General features: G+C 39.8%; 1 protein-coding gene across 1 annotated transcript; it reads left to right on the plus strand.

The window, feature by feature from the left end:
• Positions 1-74: 74 nt before the first annotated feature.
• On the plus strand, positions 75-10,763 carry UTP6 (UTP6, small subunit (SSU) processome component, homolog (yeast); the record flags this gene model as incomplete). Its single annotated transcript, XM_010179829.1, has 18 exons — positions 75-159; positions 770-811; positions 896-988; positions 1,552-1,599; positions 2,384-2,447; positions 2,916-3,034; positions 3,568-3,645; positions 4,057-4,138; positions 4,818-4,899; positions 5,456-5,637; positions 6,461-6,540; positions 7,230-7,307; positions 7,479-7,658; positions 8,406-8,486; positions 9,323-9,432; positions 9,519-9,585; positions 9,875-9,947; positions 10,483-10,763. Coding segments are annotated over 18 exons (1,702 nt in total), but the record flags the coding sequence as incomplete, so codon positions are not given.
• Between the last annotated feature and the right edge of the window lie 1,626 nt (positions 10,764-12,389).

Here is a 12,389-nt window from a genome sequence, read left to right on the forward strand (position 1 = left end):
AGTCGGGGCCCGGCGAGAGGCAGCAGGCGGAGACAGCTCGGCTCACTCTGGTCGCTGATTTCCCCTTCCCACAGAGCCGTCCTGAGGAAGGCCTCGGCTCTGGAGTATAAAATACAGCGGAGAGCACTTCGGAAGGAAGATTTTGTTAATTATATTCAGGTAGGCTTTAATGGTTTGCAGGGTGTGCTGACTCGCGTTGAAGATCCTGCTTAGGGATGAACTGGTTTTGTAGTTATCCACGCAGGAAACGGGCGGCTTCTTGAGGCCTTGCCCTGCCTGAACCTTGCTGTGTCCTCCTGAGAGGTTTATGGGCTTACGCTCTGTATTAAGCGACACCAGAGCATGAAGCATAGCCAGGAGTTGGTGCTTGAGTTTGAGATGAGAGACTTTTCTTCTTGTGACTTTTTCCTATCGTTTCTTCTCCCTTCTCACTTCAGACACCCCAGTTCCCTGGTGTGCTCTGCAAATTGTAATTGAGTGTAATTACGTTTTTTTTGTGGCATTAGAAGTTTGGTTTGTGTGTTATGATTCTGGGGTGCTAACAGCTCAAGTTTGAAATGTTATGTGCAGTACAAATACTCAAGTTTACTTTCAACCTTAGAAATGTAGTGAACTGGCTGAAAAACTGTTGTTTATGTTTTCCTGAGTGTGATTTTTATTGTCTGCCTGATTAGCCATAAAAATCTTGGTCTGTACTTCTTTTTGGTTGCTGTTACGTGTCTCCCTATTTGCTTTTAAATGTGTTGGTTTTTTTCCCTCCCCATTCTAGTATGAAATTAATCTGCTTGAACTGATCAAGAAAAGAAGAGCTGTAAGTTTGTCAATTATTTAGAGTGCAAAATACTTTCTGCCAAATTTTTTGTGGTAGTAAAACTAACACTCTTTTGTTTTCCAGCGCATTGGGTATTCATTTAAGAAGGATGAAATTGAGAACTCTATCCTGCATAGAGTCCATAGCCTCTTCAACCGTGCTACAGGGAAATGGAAGGTAAGTTTGTTTCTTTCATTTATACTCATTGATCGAAAAGCACCCTTTTGTATGTTGTAAAAATTCATCCAGTTACCACTGCTGCCAAATATTCGCAATGATACAGAAGAACGTAATAGGAAAACTTAAGTGGACGTTTGGTCTTGCAGTTAGCAGTACCCCAGAAGTAGATCATTCATATCAAGAGCCGTGTTTTGCCTTGTGAGTTTGGTCTGTCTGCTTGCAAGAACTAGAAACAGAATGAAGAGAACTTTCAGCTGCATTAGGAGAAAGATTGTCTTGATACATCTAATGGTAAAATCTAAATCAAGTGCCTCAGAAACTGTTACAGTGAGCTCTTGATTGAGTTCAGTATAACATAGATTTGATTGGAGACGATGGGAGGGTTGGTTTTCTTCTGCTGTTTTGCAGGAATTTGAAGATCTGGGGGAGGGAAGGGAATCTGAGATTCAGAATCACTTCTCTCTGTACCAAGGGTGTATTGTTTGCTTGTCAACATGCAGGTGATTTTGTGTTTGCCTTTTATTGTGAAGTTGATTCTCTCCCCCTTGCGTTTCCAACAGGAAGATATCCAGCTTTGGCTTTCACATGTTGCATTTTGCAAGCAGTGGGTGAGTTTTAAAAATGCTAATCTTACCTGATTTGAGACACTGGATTGGTGTTCAGACATCTGGAACTTGAATTACAAGGCAGGAGTACAAACTTTACTGCCATGTACTGGAATACTGAAATAATTTTGATGGTATTATTGGAGCTGCCTAGGATTTTCACTGATCTAAGTGTAGAATTGAACTCAGAATGGATTAGTATGAAATTCGATGCTTGCAGGTGGCAAAGGTGAGGCTGATTGCATTGAATCTGGAGTACTGTTTGGTTTGGGAGAATCATAATACTGGTTATAGTTTCTCTGGAATGAATGGATCACCTGGAAATGTGCTTTTGTTCCAAATGTTTCTGATAGTGGCTATGCTGAAGAGTGTGATTCTGGCAATTCTGTGCGTTGTAAGCTTACCTGTGCAAGTCTTCACATTATTCTTAACATTCAGTCGTTGTCCTTCCTGTACTCAAGAAGGTGACCTTGTCATAGCAATGCAAGTGGCCAAAAACATGCAGTCTTTATCTCAAAAATGTCATCATCAGTGAGACTATGGGTTTGCGACTTAGGCAACATTTGTGTTAGATATGTAGTTCAGAAAGGTTTGCTTTAACTACGCTAATTAGTCTGGTAGCATTTGAAAGCTGGTCATTACTGAAAAATATGAGAAATTTTCTGTTGAAGGTAAAGTAGCAGAGAAGTGCGTTCTCCAGTACAATTGCATTACAGCTTGTAACCTTTTATAATGAAATTTGGGTTCTGGTGCGTCAGTGGGTAAACCAAAACTACTTCTCTTACAGAATGCAAAACATCAGCTTAGCAAGGTGTTTTCTACCCTGCTGGCCATTCATCCCAATAAACCAGGTAAATAAAACAACAGCAAGTGCTACATAAATGACTCAGTATGGGTTGTATAGTGTTGGTTTAAGTTGTTACAGATGTCAGCTCAAGCTATTGAGCTAGAAGTTCCTACTCTCTTTTCTTTGCCTTGCTGCTGCATCAGAAAGAAGGGCTTTGACAGGGATTGTGCTGAGCAGTCACAAGGTGATGTGAAGTGGGAGTCCCCATGGTCTGAATGACAGTTTCCCAGGTAGACTGGGGACTAGGGAAGTGTTCCAGAGGTAGGAGATGTTGAATACTCATGGCTGCTTAGATCTGTCCATGGGAGATAATCAGTCTTACTCCATTGCTGAGCTCATGGATTATGTTGGGGGGGATACATGGAACAAAACCAACCTGTGCAACCTGCCTGGGGAGTAGCTGCAAGGTGGGCTCTCATGATGAGCCACTTCCTTGGCCTTAAAATTAATTTATTTGTGTCATCTGTTGCAGCACTGTGGATTATGGCAGCAAAATGGGAAATGGAGACTCGGCTCTCATCAGAAAGTGCTAGGCACTTGTTCCTTCGTGCTTTGCGCTTCCATCCAGAGTGCCCAAAACTTTATCAAGAAGTGAGTTCCTGATTTTCTTCAACCGGTTTCTTGATTGATCAGAGCAAATCAGTCCAGCATAGTCCTCAGACCAGTCTGAGAAAACTGGAAAAAAAATCTTGTCCCCTCATTGGGGGATGTTGTCAAAAAGATTTTTTAAAAACTACTTTGTACTGGTAGCATTTTTCAGTTGTTCAGTAAATCTTGTATTTGTATGCAAAGTGAAATTGTACTGTAAGCTCTACTGGGTCATAGTTCTCTGGATTAGATCTGGCATCCCTAGCCTTTGCTGTGGAACATGGTTTTATTTGAGGGCAAGGTATGTTATAAAGAATGATTAGGAAGTGGGAATTTCTACATGTGGGAAATAGCTGAGTAAATATGCAGGGCAGATAGGTGTATGCACGTACCTTTAACAACCAAGGCTTTTGGAAATACATGGAATGTTGGCAAAGTCATCCTCAGATAGAGCTTGTGGTGCTACATTTGTGGACATAGATGTTTTATGATTTATCTCCACCCCGACAATAATTCCATTTTGTTCTTTCTTGCAGTATTTCAGGATGGAGCTGATGCATGCTGAGAAACAAAGGAAGGAAAAGAAAGCATTTGAACAAGCGAAGATGGACTTGGTAGGTCAGCTAAACTTAAGAGATCTTGTCTGCTTGCATATCACACATTTGAATGCATCATTTCAAGAGATCTGTATTAATGGTTGGTTTGAGAACAACATAGAGAATACTTTTGTTCATGGCCTGTGCCTGTGCTGAGCTCTTCAAAACTGATATACATTGTTTTTTCTTTACGTTTGTGAAGTCTTTTGTTACATCACCCAATTTGAAAGTTAATAGTCATTTCTGGAAAGGAACGGTTAAACTTTTTCTCGCTCATTTCTTTATACTTGATTTGTACAAATTAGATAAATACAGATTTAGATGAAGAAAAGCATTAAGATTTTATTCTGATGTTTTTCCATGTTTGCAAGAATGGTAGCTGAGAAAGGAGAACGTTGTTTTTCAATAATGTTATGCTTGATATTGCAGGGGGAATTCAGTTATTCTGAAGAGATTCTCAATGGGGAAATGGCTCGCATAATCTACAGGGATGCTGCTCAGAAAATTAAAGGTGATTTTAACATTTCTTGTACTTAGTATGAAAACTGTCACCTTTAACTCAGCTATCCAGTAGGTAATACAGACAGACCTAGCTCTAGTGCACACACTAAGATATTTCCAACTATATATATATATATACTAGATAATGCTGAAGTATAAATTAATAGTGCTGATAGTTCTGGTTTCATAACGGCTCTGCAGGCTGACACTTCTTCCATTACAGCAGCTTTTGGGCTGAAGTGGCACAGGTGCTGGACTTAGTCTCAAAACTCGTTTGTTTAAAAAAACAAAGGGAAGATGGTTCAGAATTACACACCAGTTTTGCTTTGTTGTTTACTGAATATTAAATCACAGCTACTCAGCACTAGTGACAAAGAAGTAAGAATTCAGACTAATTGTAAAATGGGTTGGATGATTTTAAATTAACCAGGCTTGGTAACACTCACTTGTTTTATTGAGAGAACTGGGTAAAATAAGTGCCAAGTAGCAGCAGATATATTTGAGAAACAATGACAGATGGGGATATTTTAGAAGACAATGGGCAAAATAAAATAACAGCATTAAAAACTTGAAGTGGAAAAAGGACATTAAAGGAAATTACAGGAAGAGTTGGCGTAATTTGCAAAAATGCAAAGTGTGCAATGGATGTAATACTCCACTTGATAGCTTTTTTTTATCTTGAAACATAGGTGTTGAGTTCCATCTGGCTGTGCTTTCTATTGCAAAGCTCTTTGATTTTACCCAAGATTTGCAAAAAGAAATCCTTGAAAGGTGAGCTGTGGTTTTGTGTTTTGTTGGTTGGGGAATTTTTTTTTTATTTTAATAAACACATTCTTATAACTTCTCTAACTTCTAGGGAGTTGACAGGTTAACAACTAAAGGGTGTTCCTCTAGGGAAATAGAATAAGGCCTATGGAACTTCAGAAAAGGCTTTGAGAAGCTAAGAAAAATGTAGATAAAATACAGTTGTCACTGAATAATTGGTACATTTCTGTAAATTTACTGCAGGAACTGTGGATTTTCTTAGTTTAGTTCTTCTGCATCTGTAATTTCTCCAGTTGTTCCTCTCTAAAAAGAAAGAGTTCCTCCAAAAGATCTCTCTCAAAAGCTGCCTGTGTAGTTCATGCTATTAGTGGAGAATATGCATACTAAAAAACCCACCCAGAATAGACTAATATTTTGTCTTTCTCTTGTGGAAAGGTAACATGTTATTTTTTCCTCTGGCATTTGATTACTTAGAAATTAAATACATCTATATACCAATATAAGAACCCTTGTAAACATACTTGCAGAAGAATGGTGGGTATTGCAGCCATGGTGTGTTCAGTTTGCAGACCAAGTATGCTGATGATCCTCTTACGTGGGACTACATGGCCCGTCGTGAGCTGGAGCTGGGGTCCCTGCAGTCCACAGAACCCACCACGAAACAGATGAAAGTGTCTGAAATGACCCAGAGAGAGGAACGATGTTGTGCAGTCTTTGAAGAGGCTGTGAGAGCAGTCCCAACAGGTGAAAAACTCTGCTTGCATTTTAACATGATTTTTTCCTGGCATTTTAGCATACTGTATACTGTGAAAGCTTTGAAGTAGATGTTGGCAGGCTCTACCATACCAAAGAGAAGGCAGGCAGGTTTTAATTAAACCTTTTTGGAGATTTATTTTATGGGTTATTCGTGTTATTTTCCAGTGCATTGATGCTCTTGAAGGAGCTGCTTAACTGAGAGTGCTTTGTGTTGCTTGATTGCTTTCATTAATGTCATTTAACCAATGAGGAGAATAGAAGCCCACAGATGAGTAGAGGTTTGGGAGTTGTAAATAGAGAAAACTTCCTAAATAAAGCAAACCTGCAGAACTCAAGTATATTCCTGTTAGCTGTAAGTAAGCTGTGCTTTTGAGTTGCTAGTGGAGTGGATATCCAACTTCAACATCTGGCAACATTGTGGATATCCATCTTCAACACTGTCGTTACTCTCAGAGGAGGCTCTCAAGGGACTGTTGGTGGGGTGGCCTCAAACTCGCTGCTTTTACAGGCAAGGGTTTTCTTGACTGTGAGCCTGCCTCTAGCAGGCCCACTGAAAACTACAGGCAAAGGGTGCACCGAATGTTAATTGTGACAGCATGTGCTAAGCTAAAAGCTTGATGCTCTTTAGAAAGAGTTATTGACTGCAGCTGATACTAGCAAGCCATTATAAAATGTTAATGTTATAAATGTAGGGCCTCTTTTATAATACAGTATTTTAGAACAGAGTTGGATTCTTTGTATTCCTTAAAGACGAGTGTGTGCGCTTACTCTTGTGATTCTATAAAGTGATGTCATGCTTTTGGCTCTACAGAGGACATGTGGAAATGCTACATCACTTTTTGCGTAGAGAGATGTAACAGGAAAACCAACAGTGGAGAATTAAAGCAGAAGGTAAAAGCTTATTAGATAATCATAGTAACAAGTCATCACTGTTTTTACTGACTTCTGTAATCTTATCAGACAAGGAGCAAATGTACTTTGGCATTTTATTAGAAATACTTACCTGCAGCTGTCATTACAAATTTAGTCTGCATCTGAGGGGATCACTTTTTCTGTCAGGCTCGCATGTGACCTGCATGAAGATGAATGACTTGGGCATAAACTGGCCTTGTCAGTAAAGTACCGTGACCTCTTTGGATGGAGTGCAAACTTGCTGGTGTTTGCTGGCAGTTCTGCAAACCTGTGCCTGTTCAAAGAAAAGGATGAATTAAAATTACTCTTGCAAATAAGTCTGAGTAAAGTTTGGTGCTGGCGTGTGGGCACATTAATTATGCCTATATGCTTGAGTGTGACTCAGTGAATTAACTCTCATGTGCAGTTTGGTTGACTTTTAAGGCAGTAAAAAACAACCCCAATTGCTATGTCGTTCGTTTGTTCCTTAAGGAAGAGGTGTAATTCAAATGCTCAGATTTCCCTTTTATCTTGAAAGGTTTGCAGGTACCTAAAGCATTAGATAGGTAACTTTTCTTGAAATTCAGTGATGTGTTGGTAAGCTAATCCCCATGGCTTCTTGTAACGCTGGGTTCTGGTATATACAGGAATAATGTGTGTTTTCTTTACCTTTTCTTTGTTGGCTGTAGAGGCTGGAGAGGGCACTGAGTGTATTCAACAAAGCCCATGAATCCAGTTTGCTACCAGAAGCTCTCTACAAGCAGTGGGTAAGTGTTGACACAGAAAAATAGACTGTGAGCTGTCCCACATGGCTTGTGTGCCCCTCTTTACCATTTTGAGTAGATAGAAATGTGGGCAATACTGTGTTCAAGGCCTTGCTTTTTTAACACAGTGTTACAAATCTCTTGTGGTGATTAGCTGTATCTGCTGGGTTTTAGCTTCAACTATTACTGGAGTCCAGTCTCTTTGAGAAGGCTACGGAGGTGATGGAAGCTGCAACGAAGCGCTTCAGCCAGTCAGTGGAAATGTGGCAGATGAGGCTGCAGGTGCTGATGCAGCTGAAGAGTGATGGTGTGACCCAGTGTTTTGAAGAAGCTGTAAAGCATGTGAAATCTAAGGTCTGTGCTGGTTTTATGGACTTGAATATGTTAGTCTTGGGCAGGAAACCTCTGATATTTAGGAGTTTGTTTGGTTTTTTTAATTTTATTTTATAAGGCATTTAAAGTTCCTAACCATTTTTAAGGTAAAAAATAAGAACTTAACGTTTACATGCACATTGCATTCAGGAGCATGAAGGAATTGCAGATTCACTTCATATTCATGGTTTTAAAGTCTGAATGCCCACAGGTGAAATTTTGCATAATCTAGCAGTCAGCTAACATCCTTTGCGTGTGTCTTAAAAAATAAGTTTCCTTTACTGTCCTGACACATTGTGTGTGTGATGTTTCAAGCCTTGAATTAGCCATGTGATCTCTTACTGTTCCATTTCCAACCCTGGGCGCAAGGAGTGAGGAGAGGGAACAAGGAGGTGATTGTTGTTCTTCTTTCCCGTCTTTTCTTCTTTCCCTCTTGTTGTTTTCTGAAGTTACCTTTGCTGCAGTGTTTGGTGATGCAGAAGAACTTGTCTGTCAACCCTGGAACCCTGTCTTGCAGCTGTCCACTTAAGTAGTAGTTGTCCTGGAAGTGAGGAAGGAGACAAGAAGTTATTTCAGTGTGCAGTCCAAAGTTGTCTTTCTAAAAGCTATGTCTAGAGAACTTTTTTTTATAGCAGCTGTAATACAGAACCAGGTGGATGTGGTGGTGTCTGTTTCTGTAGATCAGAGTCACTGCATTTCAATAACTTGATTTTTCTGCTTACCTTGCAGGGTGCTTTGCCATTATGGACCCTCTGGGTGGAATGGAGTGAAGGCACAAACAGCAAGGAAGACACAGATGCTCTCTACCAGGTACTTAGCTAACAGAAAGTAACAGTGTGTAAATAAACAGGAACAATGTGTGTGGATGGAACATGTCACAGATGCTTTATACTGCAGTTCCTTTGTGGATGTGTTGATAGCAAAGAATTTCAAGTAAAACTCTGTTACCAAAAATCAGTTGGACATAGGCTCATAAGTACAAATGTCATCTCCATGCTTCTAAGACATCTAGATGTTTGTAAGCAGAAACAATGATGGACTTTTACTTTTCTTTTACTCTGTGGCCTAGAATTTTTGCGCTGTTTTCAGATGTCTGTCTGAAAATGGAAACGAGAATTTTCCAATCTGTGTGAAAAAAAACCAACAACCTTGTTACAGAAAGCTCAAGAACAAAACTGGGACTTTAATCTCACTAAATTCCCTAAATAGCTTAGGGCAAAACATTTCCTCTTTGCCTGGCATGTTGGGTTCTTTGTTTTTTGGGTGGTGGGGTTTTTTTTCCTATTTACAACATAAAACAGGTGGAAGCTTGAATTTGGTTGTTTGCAGAGGATTATGTACTGTCTGCATGAAGTACGTTAGGGAAATGCCAATTTCCAGCTGTATGGAATAATGGATAAGACATGTATTTTAGGTTGCAACTAATATTTTAATCTGAAAAACATTGGATTTGTTACCTAATACTATCTTTCAGACATCATTTGGGATGCATTTGTCCAGTACTTTGTCTAACTTTTGAGATCTGCTTTATGTCAGATGCCTAATTAGAGAGAAGGCACTACTTGGATTCTTCTCCCCTGTTGCCTTTTGATTGTGGTTTGGTTTATTTATTTTTGTTTTTTTTTTTTCCCCTTTTAAACTTGCAGAGATCCTTACGGGCCACAACTCCTGCTGAGTCTGTGACTATGAAAGAGAAGTATCTTGACTGGACTTACAGAAGCGGTGGTTATAAGAAAGTTAAAAGAGTCTTTACCAGGTGACAAATAAAACCTGAAAACCTGATTGTTCTAAGGCATACATTAAAAGACTTGAAGTCTAAAGTTTCTTATATTTTTACTTCAGCCTGTGTGAAAATCGTCCACTTTCACTTGACTTCTTCAGGAAGATGATCCAAATAGAAAAGGAGCAAGTAAGTTGTTAAATATCCAATTAATGCTGCGTAAAATACACTTCTAACTTGGGATTTAAATAGGAAAGAGGGGCTTATGAGTAGTGTTATTAGTTTGTAAGCAGTTCATATTTGTCTGCTAAAGTTGATTCATAGCATGTAATACAAAACTGAGTTCCATGGTAACTAATCTTTGGCAGTTCGCGTGTGCGTGTGTAATTACCATGACTTTTTCTTTGTAAAAATCTAATCAAGCTGCAGATTCACTTCTGTACAAAATAAATGGCCTTTTAATACCTTCCTTTGTTAGGAGTCCTGCAAAATGCCTCATCTGAGAGAATACTATGAACGTGCCTTGAGAGAGTTTGGTTCAACAGATTCTGGTAAGGGGGTGTTATTTATATGTTCATTCATTCAGTTCTGCCTCTTTTATTTCCAGCCATTTCAAAAGGCAGCTGTTTGTTCTGCCCTTGCGATTGCTGTCATGCAGAATGGAACCTATTTCTCCTGTGCCATGAAGTGCATGACACTCTGCAGCAACCCTTCACTTTCAGTTCACAGTGGGATGGCTTCATTAGAACTGGGAGCAAGTAAGGTTTTGACACTGGCTGGCATAAGAAATGTGCATGACCTTTAATTTGTATTTGTGAACAGTGTGGAGCTATGTTTTTATAATCAAGATTTCTGCTGTATTCCTTTTAAGACAGTAAACAGCTCAGTTATTGCTGTTATTTCTTAAGACATCACTGTTCCAGCTGGGAACAGTCTGGCTTTTGATTCTTAAGGGGCAAGGAGTTGTAGTTTTACAAAGTAAACTTCATTTCATTAAAATCATGGACACTTGCAAAAAGAGTTTCTAGGATAGGTTTCGTATTTTCCAATTGAAATCTAAACAGAACTTTTATTTTTCTTTTAAAGATCTCTGGCTGGATTATATCAAAGAGGAGCTAAGTCATCCCCAAGGCAAACCAGAAAACTCTGGGAGCATTCACTGGCGAGCTATGAAGATGTTGCAGGGAGACCTGGTGGAAGACTTTGTTTCCAAATACACTTTATTGCAAACTGGACATTTATGAAAAACTGTAACTGGTTACAACATGATTGTGGATTTTTTTCCTAACTTTTTTGTACAAAAGTAAATATGCCCTTGGATCATATTAAAGTGTATCTTCTTTACATTCTTGCATATGTGGAAAAAACTATGCCCCATTGCAGTTAGCTAGTGTTGCTTCTGCCAGGGGCAAGTTCAAGTGCCCAGTTAGAGGAGAAAGCAAAGGTGTCTCTGAGGGTGTTCTTCACTGAGGTTTTTGAGAGCAAACTCTTCCTCCTGCCTAAACATTCAGATAGTATAGTCATAGCGCATCGCTTTTTACTCTGGAGAGCTAATACTATAGCACATCAATGCAAGAACAAAGAACCCAACCATGGAAAGTACACCTGTGGGAGATGTTGGTAACACACCAAGATCTAAATTGAATAGTGAAAAGTGGGATGCTGGAGAATCTGTAAAATGATGGGATTTATTTATTGTTTCCTAGCTTTGAATTAATCTGTAATCCTCTCTTAAACAAACAACCTCTGAAACCACCTTGCTGTAATTCATAAACTATGAAATGTAGAGGTAAGCTGAGATCTGATTAAAATGTCCCTGATGTGACAGTAGAAAGCTCTGATCTATGCTTGAACTTTCCGCCCACAATGCCTGAAAAGTAGGTAACAGGTTTTTAAGACAGTACTGTCCTTGGCTGTTTGAAGAGTCACATTTTCTCATCTCAGACCCGTTAAATCAGCTTAAATGCTATCAGACCAACAGCATGCCTAGGGAAAGTAGACGAACATGCAGCATTTATTTGATTTCCCAGTGACTGAATGGTGATGTAATGACAATACAGAAATATTTTAAAATTTCTCACACAAGCAGAACCTGCAGCTCCTCACAAGCAATTAATTTCAGTAACTTTTGACTAGCTGGAAACAAGGGTTGGAGTAAAAGCCTGCTAGATGTCAAGGAAGTAGCAATCTTAAGTATGTCCTGCTTTGTCTTTCCCAAGCTTTTAGCCAGCCACCTTCAGTCTCCCAGCTAGTTCTCAGCTGTGCATTGTGCTTTCCCCACTGTCTGGCCTTTACTGTGTTATTCCCGTCCCTGAATTGCTTGTCTTGCTTCTTCAGTTGCACAACAAAAACTTTTAAGTGCAAAGTATTGGTTTGGGGAATTGGTGATTGTGGGTTTTTTTGTGTGTGAGTGTGGGTTGTTTCATTTTTGGGGGTAGGGGGGTGCAAACTCCTCTGTTTCTGAAAGTAGGCCTTTTTTCTTTATCTGTTCTGGCTCTTTACAGAACTTTGCCACTCAGTTCCCTGCCTGCACACCTCTCAGCAATGCACATTTCCTAAAAGCACAGTGAGGGACGGCTGTTCAGGATGCACCCACCAGGTCTGTGCAGTACAGATGGTTCCCATGTCCCCATGCTTTCTCTGAGCATGCTTCTAGCATGAGGCCTGAAGAATATTGTTATCTTTTGGCAAGATTAAGAAGACACAGAGCCTGGAGGGGCATTGGTTTTATTTACAACTTTATGAATGTAAAGGTATTTTCTTACATGTCTGTATTTCTCTGCCTTTTTTCTCCAGTTGTTTGAATTGTTTCTGCCCTTAAGTCAGGCTTTTCCTGTCTTACTGGAGAAAATTTCCAGTAGCAATGAAAGAAGTTACACATTATGCATTAAAAAAAGACAGCGGTGGTCCCCGCATGTCCGTCAGGCGCGCAAGGCTCAGGGACGCAGGAGGCCGCGGCGCTGGCCGCACCGAGGCTGAAGCGGGAAAAGCCG

This window comes from Mesitornis unicolor, unplaced genomic scaffold (assembly GCF_000695765.1).
Source record: "Mesitornis unicolor isolate BGI_N332 unplaced genomic scaffold, ASM69576v1 Scaffold52232, whole genome shotgun sequence".
Taxonomy (NCBI): domain Eukaryota; kingdom Metazoa; phylum Chordata; class Aves; order Mesitornithiformes; family Mesitornithidae; genus Mesitornis; species Mesitornis unicolor.